The sequence below is a fragment of the Rhinopithecus bieti genome, unplaced genomic scaffold (assembly GCF_001698545.2).
Source record: "Rhinopithecus bieti isolate Rb0 unplaced genomic scaffold, ASM169854v2 scaffold_13689, whole genome shotgun sequence".
In the NCBI taxonomy this organism is placed as follows: Eukaryota; Metazoa; Chordata; class Mammalia; order Primates; family Cercopithecidae; genus Rhinopithecus; species Rhinopithecus bieti.
Window position 1 is genome coordinate 1,206,874 of NW_016808044.1, and position 16,616 is coordinate 1,223,489.

At 40.9% G+C, this 16,616-nt stretch overlaps 1 protein-coding gene across 1 annotated transcript in view; it reads right to left on the minus strand.

The window, feature by feature from the left end:
• ZMAT4 (zinc finger matrin-type 4) overlaps positions 1–16,616 on the minus strand; it is a 380,154-nt gene that overhangs the window by 149,477 nt on the left and 214,061 nt on the right. Inside the window, exon 4 of the mRNA XM_017885308.1 lies at positions 11,519–11,675. Coding sequence (XP_017740797.1) covers positions 11,519–11,675 — 157 coding nt within the window. The remainder of the gene's footprint in view (positions 1–11,518; positions 11,676–16,616) is intronic.

Below are 16,616 nucleotides of genomic sequence, written 5' to 3' on the forward strand. Positions count from 1 at the left end.
GTCAAGTCCCTCCCATCACCAAGATTGAAAGAATTCAGAGTATCAAATGTAAAAGCAAGAAGGTGCCCTAGTCCCTGAGGGCTTGAAGACCACACCCTTACACCCCTGCTTCTCAAATTGAGCAATGAAGCTGATGGGCAAAGAGCGCCACAAAGGAGGAAGTCAGTTTTAGGGTAGGTAAGACTTTGCAGACAAAAGTTGGAAAATCCTTAGGCAAATTCAGTCCTGGGGGAGCAGAAGCCTACTTAGAGCCTGAATTATTCAGATGTGTCACCCACAATCATTAATTTAACTATGGCTTGGTCACAAATTGCATACTTCATTATTGCCACGCAGACACAGATGGAAGGGAGCACACGAGAGAAAATATGAATGATTTATTTTGAGGGATGTTTTTAGGACAAGTGTATCATTAACAGCCAGTGAATATGTAGCTGCTTTAAAACCTGCTACTCCAAGTGTGCACCACCCACCAAGACCATCCACAGCACTTGGCAGCTGATTAAAGAAGCCCATCTCAGGCCCCAATCGGGACCACAGGATAAGAATCTGCATTTTGCAAGAGGCTTGAGTGACTCATACGCAAATTAAATTAGGAAAGCACTGGATTAGGTTCCTGTCAGAATCACCTTGGGGATGTTTAGACACTCAAAGACTCCAGACCCACTTAGGCCACTTAGCTCGGAATGGCTTGGGGTGGGGCCCAGTCATGATAGATGTTAAAGCTTTGCAGGTACCTCCAATGGGCAGACAGGACTGGGAACCCTCAGACTGGATCAACAGCGTGGGGATGGGCTTCACTTGCACCTCAGCCGTACCAAATGTTCATATAGTCATGTTTCATTCATTCAACTCTGTTCTGGCACTGTGCCCTGCCTTAGGTACAGAGAGCCATCCATGACCTCATGGACCTTAAAGTCTGAAACAGACATATTTTGAACTAATTTTACAGAACTGTTTTATTAAGCTGTACTAATTCTAAAGAAGTCTATGTGCTTTAAAAAAAAAATCATAGACGAGGCACGGTGGCTCACACCTGTAATCCCAGCACTTTGAGACGCTGAGGTGGGAAGATTGCTTGAAACCAGGTGTTCGAGACCAGCCTGGACAACATAGTGAGACTGCACTCCCAGCTACTTGGGAGGCTGAGGTAGGAGGTAGTCTTGAGCCCAGAAATTCAAGGCTTGAGTGAGCTATGATCACGCCACTGTACTCCAACCTGGGTAATAGAGCGAGACCCCGTCTCAATGAAAAATATTAAAAATTAGCCTGACATAGCAATGCACATCTGTAATCCCTGCTACTCAGAAGACTGAGGTGGGAGATTCCCTTGACCCCAGGAAGTTGCAGTGAGCCGTGGTTGTGCCACTGCATTCCAGCTTGGGCAACAGAACAAGTCCTTGTCTCTACAAATAAAAAAAAAAAAAGTAATAATAATTTTTAAAAATCATAAGAACAACAGGTACAAAGAAAATAATATCATGAAATATCATTTTGAAATAAAACTAAAACTAGATTCAAATCACAACTCTGGTGGGTTACTTGACCTACAGTGAGAATATTTCTAAAATAAAATGGGACCAGTGGTTCAATTTCACACCTTTGTTGTGAGGATTAAAAGTGTCTGTTTGACAAAAGTTACTTTGCAGGCATCTTGACCACAGAGAAAACTAAGACTAGAACCCAGATCCCCTAACTGCTGCCCTGTGTTCTTTCCTCAGTCCCACATTGCTGGGCTGTGGAGAACATGGGGCGGGAAGAGAGGTTGGTAAGAGTGAGTCAGAAAAGCTAGTGCAATGGTGGTGGCATGTTCCTGTAGCTGGTCATAAGTTTGCTGACACTCTAGCAATCAGAGATTCCTTCAAAGTCATCCAGAAAGTTTTACAGAATAATAGAAAGTATATATAAGAGCCAGAGAGATGATATGAGGAAGAAAAGTGTATGATGCAGGATAAAGGACGTGGATTTACTTAGCCGGAAGACGGGGCACTGAAGAGTGACTTAATGATACTTGAGACACACAGAAGGTGACAGAATTTGGACTGATAGCCAGCTGTTTCCCAAAGCTGCTGAAAAAGAAGAGCTTTGAAACAAGAAGAGAGGGAACTTAAGGGAGCTGGTCCCTGATGTGAAGGCATGCTGACTGTCCCAGGGAGGGTGGTTCTGGGAGGTTGGTAGAATTAAGGATTATTAATACCTGATAGGGGAGGGGGAAATATTGGGTAAAGCATACCAGACAATGAGAAAGACTTAAATAGAATCTTATTGGAAACATAAAACATGTTGGTAATTCAAGATTCATGAACTTCTGGGTTCATGAATCTTGGATTCTTGGAATCTTGGAATCATGGAACTCTGGATGAAACATTTTGTTTAAAAAAAAAGCATGGTATTTGAATATTAAATCATCAGGATTCATCAGATGTATGGACCTCTTTTTCCCTGACTTACTTTGACTACAAATAAAACCTCCCTTTGTATCAAAAAGGATGGACTAAATGTTCATTTACCACATATACCACAGTGAATCCTTCCCTCGCCTTCTCATCAGCATTCTTGATATATCAGTTTTGCTAACTGAAAATGAAAGGGCCAGGTTTTAAGATTTCATCTGCTCTGCAGAGTGAAATGCAAAATGAAGCTGCTAATGATTAGCAGTCTGTGCTAATCAAGAAATAATCACAGCAAGGATTCACGGGTAGGCCTTCCACCCATCTCCTACTTCTCAGTTAAGTGACCTCAACAAGTGACAGAAGAGCAGCGGCAATCCCTCCTTCAGATGACTGAGGACCCCTGGCTTCCAAAGACTTACCGATTTCTAAGTCTTGAGGATCGCACTCAGAATGCCCGGATCATGTCTTCAGCCAGTACCACTACCAGGAAAAATTGCTGCCTCCAAAAACAGTTGCAAAAACTCCGTTGCTTAGTCCTTCCATGCAACTGAGCAACAACAACAACAACAACAACAACAACAAATTTAATAAAATAAAATAGGCCAGGGGCGGTGGCTTATGCCTGTAATCCCAGCACTTTGGGAGGCCGAAGCAGGTGGATCACAAGGTCAGGAGTTCAAGACCAGCCTGGCCAACATGGTGAAACCCCCATCTCTACTAAAAATACAAAAAATAGCTGGATATATTGGCACACACCTGGTAATCCCAGCTGCTCTAGAGGTTGAGGCAGGAGAATTGCTTGAACCTGGGAGGCGGAGGTTGCATTGAACTGAGATCACACCACTGCACTCCAGACTGGGTGACAGGGCAAGACTCTGTCTCAAAAAGATAAAATAAAATAAAATAAAATAAAATAAAATAAAATAAACTTTGTTGGGCCTCTTTAATCTCCCATTTGCAATTCATGGCACCTCGAGATGGTGTGATGCTTACTTTATGAGTGCCCTCTCAATTTCATAGACTAGACACTTTTACGGTTCTTGTCTTTAATAGATGATTCAGGAGTTGTTGCCAGAAAATCTTTCGCTTGTAGTTTTTTCTGAATAGTAATGCATTTTGTGTATGAATTTCAAGTCCTGACCATGTCTCCTGTTGACAGTTTCAGAGTACGCACAGGAAACTGATTATTTTAGTGTTCTACTATTTTCCTTTACAAAAGTACATCAGAGAATATTTTCTGAAATAAAGGTATAACCACATCATAAAAGCTGCTGAGATAATCAGCTATCTTATACCAGTATGTGATCACTCAAAAGAGAAAAGCGAGTTTATGGTATTGAAAAGGATTTGTGAAAATCACCTAGGCAGTAGGCTCCTTGTTAAAATCTTTAGTTTTATCCAATCGTTGATCTCTTGTTTCATTAGCCATCAACTATAAAACAAAAACCACCGCAGTCTTGATCTAATCATTGCCTCAAGCTTGCTATGACCCAGTGCAGAAAAATTATGGCCAAAAGAATTCAGCTTACCTCACATTGCTGATGGATTTAAATCCTACTCACTGTAGGATAGGCATGGACTAACTGGCATGGTTTCTCCTGTCAGTGACACTAGAGAAGCATTACTGCAAGAGCAGTGTCTTTGCTGTCAGCCACTTGTATCACCTTGGGTAAATGATTTCACCCCTCTGGGCTTTAGTTTTCTCACAAGGTTATCTGAGATGGCTAAAATAATGATCACTAAGCCCCTTCCAGCTCTGCAATTCTGTGAATCTATTCCTTACATTTATAAACCTAGAAAAGCCAAAAACATCACTGGAACAAATGCACTGATCTAGAGATGATGCCTCAGAACATGCCAGCTTTCCTAATTTAAAAGAAGATGCACCACTATTAAGATCTGCCTGTTTGACAAACTATTCTTTGCATCTGTTAAAACAAGCATCTAGACAGATTATGCCACACAAACCAAATAACCTGATTCAGATGAAAGAACTGCTATGGTGGATAAAATCTTATATGCAGATATGAGGTGCTGATTGAACCTAGAGTGAATATATTATTCAAAATTTGAATTTATGTAACTTTCAAGCAGATCTAGAATACCCTGATCTTTACTTATTCAACAGAGAACTTAAATAAGCAATTCTGTGTCTGCCATGGAAATTTATGTAAAAGTTCTGAAGCTCTGTCTCTCTAATTTTCAACAAGAAATAAGGAAAAAAAGAAGAGAACCAACAAGATTTTAGAAGAGGAATATACAATAAACACACTTACGACACATGCAATGAATGAGATCATTGCTTATCTGTTCCTTTTCTTACATTGTTTACTGTTCCTGCAAATGAGAAATACTTGATTTAAAGTGTATAAATATCTGTCTTTGTTGCTACCAATCCACTTAGTGAGAGTCTTGGATTTTGAAATGTTCTATTCAATAGATGAGCAAATATCAGTAAATCACTTTATGAAACATTATGTATTGCTGGAAATGAAAAAAAGGTCAGTTTGACTTGCAATTCTGTATCTTACAATGTAACATCAGGCAAGTTACTCAGCCTGCAAGGTCTCAGTTTCCTCCTCAGTAAATCGGATACAATAATACTGTAAACATCATGCTTTTTATGAAGATTAAATCAAACAATGCATGTGTTGTATCTGTATAATATCTTTACAATTATAATTATCAGTTATAATTACTGATTCCATTATTAAGCTAGATTCAGTCTATTCAACTATGTATAGTTTTACCACATCCAGAATCTTTTAAATATTATATATTCTTATTTAATTGTTGAGAAATAAACAGACTTTTTGAAACTTATTTTATATAAATGTAATGAATAGAAAGTACTTTTGCTATGAACGCTGTCTATTCTTGTTATTCATGATAGTTATGTTTTACAAAGTTACCAGGAACACTGAAATAGCAAATACTGAACATTTGCTCTGGAGAAATTTGGGGTTAGGTTCCTAGGAACTTGTGGTTACAAGATTTTGATCAATCAGTATACAACCTTGATGTATGTGTGTTTCTGCTTAAATATGTCTGATTTAATATAAATGTTTGGTTCATTAACTTTAAACACACCACCAGTGGCACTGTAACTCATGTCTGAGCGAAGCTTATTTTCTCAGTAAGGTTCATCACAGCCTTCTTGTACTTAGGAACATTAGATAGCACTTCAGCACTACCCTCGGGGGCCATTTTAAATGGCAAAGTCACCAACAAAAGGCACAAAATGTGCAAAACACGTGACACTACATAGACTGCAAAAAGAGAGAGAGAGAGAGACTTGTTTACAGAATGACAGCTGAAACATGAAGCCAGAATGTCACCATGTTCAACCTCAGTTGGGAATGTGCACTTGGCATGACTCACATTTTTCACAATTCCACACATGTCTGGGAATAACCCCAAAAGTGCCAGGAGAATTAATTTGGAGTTACAAATAAATCATAGTGGATTCATAAATACAGAATCCTCAAACAATGAGGATCAGTTGTGTGTATGCATGCACTTGCATGTATTTACATACAAAAATATATCTATTCCACACTGAATTGTGTGGCAGGCACTGTAGTATTTTACTTATATCTTCTGCATTACTATAATAATTCTGTAATGTGTTTCTGTCACTTTACTTATAACAAATTGAGGCCTGAAGAGTTAAAACCACCTGTGCACGTTCCCATGGATATAAGCAGAATTTAAAACTGGGTCTGACTTCATAGCCTCTGTTTGTGGCCTCTGGTATTCTGTGTAGCACCTATTTTACAAAGAAAAGAGTTTTGTAAGATCAAGCAAGTGGATAGGGATGACAACTCCCTGTTAAACTGGAAAACCACTGTTTTTTACCATCATATTTGACTAAAATTTAAATATCCAAGGTAACTAAATTTGAAAATAAAACTATAGACATTTAACTGCCTGTCATTATTCTAATATATGCTTCCAATTTTTACACATCCAACAAGTATTAATTAAATGCCTACTATGTGCCCAGAAGTGCAGTCATGAATAAAGGTGGTAATAACTGTGGTCCCTGCAGAGCACACCTCAGAATGGTTCTCTATCCATCCAGCCTTGTTAGTGAAGACACACATAACCCTAGGGCCACTTCAAACTCTGAAGGGTCAAAAATGAAAGAAAGGTTATTGCTAAATTTGATGTCATTACCTGTTAAACTAATGATGTCTGGGAACTATATGAAAGATTGCACTCATATCCATTTTTACTGTGAATGATAGATGTGTTCATAAAAGCTTATAACTGAAACAATAACTTTAAGGGATAATGTAGCCACCAGGATAGATTAGACTTTCCTGTAATACCATACAACCATAAAGTATCAAAATAAAGGCTTATTTCTTGTTCATGCAAAATCTAATGCAGTTGAATGGCTCTCTTCCCTCTTGTAGCCAGGTCTTAACATACAATCAATTCCAAGTCTGGGGAAGATAAAAAGCAAATGGGTGTCTGATAAGCAAAGTCTCTGCTATAGACGCAGATGAATGTTCTTATTAATGCTAGATAGAACCTAACCATTCCGATTATGCATAATCTTAAAAATCACTTTGATGAATGGTAGAAAATGGAGAATAACTATAGTTTAAGGATTTTTTTCCGTACATCAGATTTTCTCTCATTCATATTTTCTTTAAAAGTAAGTTTCTAAAGAGAACAGTTAAATGATGTTTTCTTCAGGATTTTGAATGAGATCTTGCTGATATGGATTTATCATTAAAAAAAGAGGTTGGGGGAGGAGAATCACGAGCTGGCAGGCACAGAATCAGGGCCTGTGAACTTTGCCGGTCGCCATCAGTTAACTGGAGTTTGCTCATATACTGGGTTAGTGTCCCCTCAATTTCACATCCCCCTAGAATCTCAGAATGTCATTTTTTTTGGAAATAGGTTTTTTTTTGCAACTATAACTAGTTAAGCTAAAATGAGATCACACTGCATTAAAGTGTGCCCTAAACCCAGTGACTGGGGTCTTTTTTCTTGTTTTCCCTAAGACAGGGTTTCACTCTGTCACCCAGGATGGAGTGCAGTGGTGCAACCTCAGCTCACTGCAGCATCAACCTCCCAGGCTAAATGGATCCTCCCACTTCAGCCTCCCAAGGAGCTTGGACTACAGACATGTGCCATTATGCCTGGCTAATTTTTAATTTTTTGTAGAGAAAGAGTCTCACTACGTTGCCCAGGCTGGTATCAAATTCCTGGGCTCAAGCAGTCCTCCAGCCTCAGCCTCCCAGAGTGTTGGAATTACAGGTATGAGCCTGCTCTCAGTCACATCCTTTTCTTCAGTCCCTATCCCAGGCACCTCCCCAGGTCCCGACTGGTACACAACCTGGAAGACTGCTTCCATTTTATAAAGAAACTCACACTCGCACCTGTTGTGAGTTTCTATGTAAAAAACTCATTGCCCCCTTGTTGCATATTCCTCAAGATCATCCAGTATCTAGATCAGGAGTCAGCAAACTTTTTATGTAAAGAACCACAGAGCAAATATTTTAGGCTTTGTGGCCTGGATCATCCCTGTTATAATGACTCAATTCTGCCATTGCAGCATAAAAGCAGCCACAGACAGTATGCAAATGAATGAGTGCTATTCCAGCGGCTCTGCCAAGCATTTCAGAAATTCTAGTAAACATGCACCCATCTGGAGAAGGCAACTCAAGTTGCAACTCATTCTGCAGGAGACCCAGAAGATGCTTGATCAAAGTGCAGCTTGTGGAGGTGGAAAGGTAGCGATTCACAGATCCCAACTGCTCACCCTCATCAGATGAAGTAGCTGGCAGAAGCAATGAGTTGTAGTTCTATTATTCCAACACAGAGATCACCCCAGTTCAAGAGCCTGTTATTCACAGGGGTGGGGGCAGCATACCTGAGCAGAATGGTTCCCTTGCATCTTGATTCATTTGATTGGATTTTCTATAGTCTTTTCTTTCCCTTTTGTTTTATTATAGAAATAATTTCAAGCCAACTTGGCTAATTAGGCAGAGCATTTCCTAGAGGAGCACAAGGCAGCCACCACATGGAAGGTGAAGCCCTGTAGAAGCTGCTGCTGGGTGTGGCTGCAGGCAGTAAGGGAGGATGGCCATCGGAACTGCATTCAGGGAGCTGTACTTGATAGTTCAGGAGGCCATAGTGTGGGTTTGCTTTTCCACTGCCTCCTGGTCTTTCTCCTGTACTTGCAGTAACTTGAGATGAAGCCTCTACCTTATACTCTAAGGCTAGAATTCAGGTTCCTGTTTTGTTCCCTACGCGTGGTCTCCAGCCCAGCATGCTTGCATTAAAGGGTGGTGTCCTGCCATGGTCTTCACAGCCTATCCTTTCCTAGAACCCAGGACTGCAGCAGGCCTTGCTACCATCTGCCAGGCTCTCCCAACACCAGCACACTGTCGGTTCATCTCCATGCTCCCTGGGCCCAGAGCATCTGATGCTGGTGCCATCCTTCTATCGGGCCTTCAACCCTTAACCTGGGACTCCCCCACAAAGACTACTTCTGCTGTTGGGACTCAGAAAACAATATCTTAAAATGAAGACCTGAGCAACAGCTTCAGAAGTGAAGTTTTTCTCTGACATTCTCCTACCCTCCTGTCTCCCTGTTCCATTCTCCCCCAAGGCTAGCCTGGAAACCTGCTTCTCCAAGGCAGGTCATAGAAACCATAACGCCCTATTTCCCAAAGCCAGCCATAAAATCCTAAAAACTATTACTCTAACTTCCCCCTTACTCCCCTCACCTTTCTATGTAAAAACTGACCATAAAGAAATTATCTGATGAACCTTGTTGGAGAGTAGGACATTAGACCCCCTTTCCTGAGAGGGTCCTGCCCCACACCCAGAAGGAAGGAGTGCTGCTCAGAGAGACCAAAAAGACTCTTGACAGACAGGCCTTGCTGGGTATCCCCACTCTGTCCAACAGCATTAGATCATTCCCTTTTTGTGCTATCATATTTCTACACGGCTGCCCTTACTTTGCTGAAGTAACCATAAAAATGACCAATTTCTACTGCATTTGGGTCTTCATTCTGAAGGCTCTCATGTATACACATTGCATACATTTGCATGTCTTTTCTCCTATTAACCAATCTGCCTCATGTCTGACTACTTGCTCCCTCTAGTAGGAGGCCTTGCTTTCTCTGCTCCCTACCAACAGTTGGGTTGACACCAACCCAAGCCAGGAGCCAGTTTAGCTTCCTAGGCCCTCTGATCTGTCTGGTGCTGCCACTTTCCAAGATCCTTTCTGCTCAAAGCAGCTTCAGAGGGGAATGGATGGGAGGGCACACTGCAGAAGGGGGTATGAGCTGGGTGTGAAGGGGGTGCTGGCACAAGGCAGGACCAACCTGAGCCATAGCTTTCGGTGCACCACACCCTATCCATTCCCTTCTTGCCTATCCAGCAACCTGGTTTCTGCAACAGGGAGGGCTGAGCCAGTCCCATGAACAGCCAAGACTAAACCATCAAGTAAAGGCTGCACTTTTTTTTTCCTTTTCCTGTGGAATATATTGATGACGGCTAACAAATTACCCTCAAGTTCCATTTCCCACGTCTGAGGGTGTTTGAATTCAGGAAAACAAGTGGATGCTCTGTTGTCTTGAAACTGTATTTAAATTCATGAAGAACTAGTTTTACCATGTGGTGACTCTTTTTTTTTTTTTTCTTTTTCTTTTTTTTTCTTTTTTTTTTGCAGAAAGAATAACTCTCCCATTTGCTAATTGATGTGATAAGCAAACACACACCTTCTCCTCTTCCATCATTACCTCCAAAATTTAAGTTAACAGAAATATTCTGCTTCAGCAGAAAGAAGAAATGGGCTGGTTATTAATTCATGGAAAACAGGTAACAATTTTCCAGTGACTTTTTTTTGAGATGTCTATTTTAAGAGATTTGATGGGGAGTAGGTTACAAGATGAATATGCAACCTTTAAGGGAGCAAGAATCAGGAGTTTCAATTGACTGGCTGCTTGTCAATGGTTGATACACAACCTGTGCCCCCAAACATACAGAGTTTGTCTCCAGATTTCATGCGTTTTGCAACCTCATCCTATGCCTGAATGTTACAAAACAATGTTGTTTAGTTAAACTAACTAGAAAAATACAGTAAAATGATTCCTTGCGATTCTCTAGGTAAAAGAATACATTTTTCTTAAGTAAAACAGTGGTAAGAATAAAAGCCAAGCATTGTTTCAGACTCTCACCAGTTTCCAAAACACCATTTACAAAATAATTACACCTACAGTTTATGCATGATTCATTAGACAGCAGATAAAATGTACTGCTAAATTTTAATTGCTTGGAAAGAGTAGGCACCATGAAATATGCCCCCAACTTCTCTGGATTATAACCTGTTTGGTCACATTTCTGCCACAACATAAATCTTGTCCAAATAGTTTATCTTGATTACATTATAAGAGTATTTTAGTTTCATGATGTGATAGACCGCCGAATAATTTATTTTAGTTAAGCAACTAAAAGGTCAAATCATCAGTTTTCAATATTTAAGGTTTTACTTGTGAAAGTTAATAGGCTTGAATCACAGGATCTCCTGCAAGATGAATCACAGGGTCCCCTGCAACGATGATGAGAATGGAATCTCAGAAGAAAAAAAAATTCAGTTCTTGGCACACTAAAGTAGTTTTAAAGATTACAATTTTTCTTTCTTTTCCTCCCACCCTCCCCTGCCAAGGTAAAAAAGGGATGATGTCCTGCATCATACAGACATTGGTAGGGGACCTCTCTATTACACATAACACAGCATGCATGATCCACTCTAATTGCAGACAGAATCTAGAAAACAGAATAGATATCACATCTTATATAATACACAGTAGGCATGATAGACAACATCTTGCAGAACACACACAGCTCTTCAGCAGATGCAAGCTGCTGCAATACTTCATCAGAAGGAGCCAGGGTGATAGAATGAGCACCTGAAATGGTATTTAGGGGTCTTACGACAGCCAGGTCTGCTGAGCTCAGCCACCATAAAGGCTTTGAGTGATGTCTACCATTAGGCTCTGGTTCCGACAACTGCCTGTGAAGGAGGAGCATGATCTGCATGACAGGCCAGCACTTGGTTTTCAAGGTCTCCCCGTGATCACTGTTCCTGCACGTACCTGTGGTTTTTAATGGGGTCTTCTCTCCTAGCAAGAGTTTTAACCTCTTGGCGTGGATTTTGCCTTGATAATGGGAATCGGCCACCACCGCTGAAGTGAATGACATGTTGCAGAGTGTGCAGCACTTGTTCTTATCCACCATGTCGGCATCACTTCCCTGCGTGGGGAGAAAGAAAGGCCATGTTTGAGAGATACCCATTCCATTCTTTTACAAATGAGGCTTATCCCAGAGGAACTAGTGTATTGAAACATCTAGTTTTTGTTCTGCAATCTCTCTCTCTCTCTCTTTTTTGCCTTGCTTTCTACTAATCTTCTTTTTAATTTTATTTTATTTTTATACTTTAAGTTCTGGGATATATGTGCAGAACGTGCAGGTTTGTTACATAGGTATACATGTGCCATGGTGGTTTGCTGCACCCATCAACCCATCATCTACATTAGGTATTTCTCCTAATGCTATCCCTCCTCTAGCCCCCCACCCGCTGACAGGCCCCAGTGCAATCTCTTTTTCTTCATGATAATCATGATCAAAACTTACTCAGTGACTGACTTTGACATACAGTTAGTTAGTAGCTATTAACGCCAGATACTGGGATTTCAGGACAAATTTGTAGAGATGAGTTATCCAAATAAAAAAGAAGCCCACAATGAAGAGAGAGCATATTGAGTCTGGCACAGTAAAGGAAAGCAGTCTCTAACTGGACCCATTATACTCATTAAAGTCAGTAAAATATCAGAGTTCAGATGGCCTGAATTATTTAGCAGAAATTAGCATTTATTATTCTGCTCTGCTTTTGACCAATTTTAGCCTCACCAGGATACATGGCCACGATGCTCAAGATTTTTAAAGATTTCTTTAAGGAATTGAGTGTTTTCCATAATTAACTCGATTCTGTATCATAAAGCTATGATGACTGTGCTGGCTGGATTTTCTGGGAGAGTTTGTGTAATTTTCCTTTTCTCAGGAAAGGTGATTCATTAAATGTTGCACAAAATGCTTAAATCCAGCTGGATTTTTATTCCTTTGTAAGGCTTAATGAAAATGAACCATAATTTAGAAAAAAATAAAACCTTGGTCAGAGCCTGTGACCCGCTATTGGGCGCGCAGGTCATCAATTGCCTATACTTACGAAGGGGAGGAGTAATCCATTGCTTCCCCTCCCGTTTAGTTAGAAATGGAGGGTAGAACAGACTTTTAGATAAGAAGTTAATCTGTTCCTTAAGGGTGCAGCAATAGGCAAGCATCTCTTTGCTAAAGAGCCAGCTGCAATGAGTATATGGCCCCACAATGGCCCCTTCTCTTATTCCTAGAGAGCCCAGAGAGTACAATTTACAATTGGATGGTGAGGAGGATGAGGATGGCGACTGGCTGGAGGAAGGGAATTACATAGTTTATCTGCGGAGTAATAAGATGTCCAGACTGCTAGAGAGAGTGTTGCCTTACAAATTATGTGGTAGTTTGGAAATGAACTCCTTCCTCCTTAAGGCATTAGTCTGTAATATCTCTGATAATTAGCACTTCATCCTTGGAAGGAAGAGGGGTGTGTGTGTCCCAGGAGCAGGAGGCTGACCTGAAGTTCAGGGAGAGACTCCAAACATTGGTGCTGGGATGGAGGTGGTCAGTGAGTGGAAAAGGACCACTGGAGAGAGGAGGAGCTTTCCCAATGGGTCCTCTCCTGCTAGGAAATCTAGTAGCCCTGAGGTTGTGCCCTTTGGCAATACTCTTGCTAAGAGTTTAAAGCCAAAGTGCTTTAAGTTTTCTCCATAGGGATAAAAAAAACAAAAAAGTATGAATACTTTTACATCTGTGTGGAATACTATGGAGATGAAATGGACCTGGAGGGAAGGGGCAGGGTTGGCTTCCTGGGTCCCCTGAGCTACCTACCTCCCCTGTCAAGCCTAGGAGATGGCATGGAAGCCAGAGAGATGGCATAGACCAGAATCACCAGGAAGAGGCAAATCAGGGAGTTCCTGAAGGGTTCCAGCCCATTAAATGAGGAGTAGATCATGCAAGAGGAATGAAAGACCAAACTTGGTGTCTCTTTACTGCGTGCTAGAGGATATATATTAGTCTCACTTTTTAAAATTTGTATACATTTGAGGGGTACAAATGCAGTTTTGTGACACGGCTATATTGCAGAGCAGTGAAGTCTGGGCTATTAGCGTAACAAAGAACTAAAAATAGAACTACCATTTGATCCAGAAATCCCACTAATGGGTATCTACCCAAAGGAAAAAAAATCATTGTGTTAAAAAGATAACTTCACTCTTATGTTTATTGCAGCACTATTCATAATAGCAAAGATACTGAATCAACGTAAGTGACCATCAATAGATGATTGGATAAAGAAAATGTAAATATATATATATACACACACACACACACACACACATACACACACACACACACAACATGGAATACTACTCAGTCATAAAAAAGAATGAAATCAAGTCTCACCCTTTTTTAAAAAGGAAGATCATCAGGGTGAAAGTGGGTGCTTGAATTATACCATTTTTCTACCTACTTATGCATGACATAAGTCAAAAAGTGTAATTTTTTAAAATTAGGAACAAGTTCATAAGCCAGAGCTGAATTCTCAATCTTAGAACCTGTGTATCTGTTCATCTGTGCATTCTCTTTAGAATCTGTGCATCTGTTTCGCCACTTCCAATGAAAACTCCAGCCATGCCTGGCCTTTCTCCCTGAAGCTCTAACAGCTAGAAATGTCTAAAGAAAATCTAGGGGCCCAGAGAAAGAGGCCAGCATCACCACACAAAATGACTGAGAACTAGTTTCCAGGGCAAAGAGTTGCCCTTAATGAATGAAAAATGGATTTATGGTATTCATTCACTCAACACATTTTTAAGGACCTACTAATTGTGTTAGATGCTGTGGTAGATGAATATGACTCCATGCCCTGTTATCAAGGAGGCTGGCACCAGGAGAATTGGAGAAGCAGACAGAAAATAAGGGGAAGTATTATAATCAAAGAACTAGAGTCTCATATTGGACTCACATTCTCCTAATTGTAAGATAAAAAAAGAAAATAATGTAAATCAGGACAGGCTGTATGGGTTTTCATCTTTAAGCCTTTCTTAAAGGAAATGCTGGAACGCCCTTCTGAATCACTCCATGTCTAAATCAGTTGTACCAGAATCTTTCCTCCTGGCTCATCTCATCACTTCCTTGAGGTGAAGCTTCTGCTGCTGCTTTTTTTTTTTGCTACAGGGTCTTGCTCTGTCACTCAGGCTGGAGTGCAGTGGTGCCATCATAGCTCACTGCAGCCTGGAACTCCTTGGGTTCAAGCAATCTTTTCACGTCAACCTCCAGAGTAGCTAGGATCACAGACACATGCCACCACACCTGGATAATACTTTTTTATTGTTTGCAGAGAAAGAATGTCTACAACCTGTTTTCCAGACTGGCCTTGAACTTCCAGCCTCAAGCAATGCTCCTGCCTTGGCCTCCCGAAGTGCCGGGACTGTAGGAGTGAGCCACTGCACCAGCCTGAAACCGCTTCTGGCTCCCTCTACTGTCTGGGAGAAGTGAGAACCAGTCTTTGGGTCTCCAGGGTGCCTTGTACATTCTTTTACAGAACATGGAATTATTGTACTTACTTGTTTTCATATTAGTCCGCCTCATGAGAGGGCAAAACTTCTTTAAGGTCTAGGAAATTGTCTCATTGATAGTGAGGAGCCAGCACCTAGCACCACATTACCACAATGGAGGACTTTCAAATGTGTACTGAATGAATAGAGCAGAGGGTTCGTTTGTGGGATTAGTAACTTGTGTGACATAAAAGTCAAAAGAGGAGACAGGTAACACAGGGAGGTCTATGGCAACCCAACATTTTTCCAATTGACAGAAAGATGTCCGGGTAAAGAACCAGAGATGACAACAATTTATACACTAACTTGAGGGTTCGGTAGGGAAATATGTTAGTTTCGCAATGGTAGTTTTAATATATATATTCCTAGACTTCTCTTTTCCTGGACAATCTCATTATCGTATAGAAAAATAAAAAATAAAAGAAGAAGAAAACCAATTGTTACATAATAATGTCTCATGGGATATAGTTATGCCATAGTTGTACGAGAGGGACCAGGTAATTTTAGGTACCTGATAATAGAGGGGCTGTGAGGCCCTGAAAAGTTAGGCAGCCTTTCATGCCGACAGTACACACTTAGTGAGATACTTTATAAAAGGGGCCAGTTATTCACATAGTGCAATTTTAAGTGCCACTAACACTAACTGCTCTAATGACACTGATGGATACACAACTATGCAGAATTTTTTTTCTTTTTTTTGAGATGGAGTCTCACTCTGTCTCCCAGGCCGGAGTGCAGTGGTACAGTCTCGGCTTACTGCAACCTCTGCCTCCTGGGTTCCAGTGATTCTTCCACCTCAGCCTCCTGAGTAGTGGGATTACAGGCATACACCCTACTCCTGGCTAATTTTTTGCATTTTTAGTAGAGATGGCCACTATATTGGGCAGGCTGGTCTCGAACTCCTGACCTGAAGTGATCTGCCCACCTTGGCCTCCCAAAGTGCTGGGATTACAGTTATGAGCCACCGACACCCAGCCAACTATGCAGAATTTTAATTGCATATTCTTAGCTACCAAAATCCCAAATTAATGGCTCTTTGCAACTCTAGATTATATCATCTGCTATGGTTTGAATATGTTGGAAACTTAATCCCTAACACAACAGTGTTGAGTGGTGGGACTGTTAAGAGGTCTGAGCCCTCGTGAATGGATTCATGCTGTTATGGAGAGAGTGGGTTTGTGATCAAGAGAGTGGGATTGCTGTTCAACCCTCACTTCCTCTCGGTCACCATGTAATGCCCTCCACCATGTTATGACACTGCAAGAAAACCCTCACCAGATGCAACCCCTCTGTCTTGGACTTCCCAGCCTCCAGAACCATGAGCTGAGTACATTTATGTTCATCATGAATTACTCAGGCTGTGGTGCTCTGTTACAGTAGCACAAAAAGAACTAAGACATCACTTTCATTAGAGTGTCTTGCTGCATCCAGAGCAAGGTTGATATATGAACCAGGGTAGAAACTCCATAAAGTTTGATGAATTGACCTC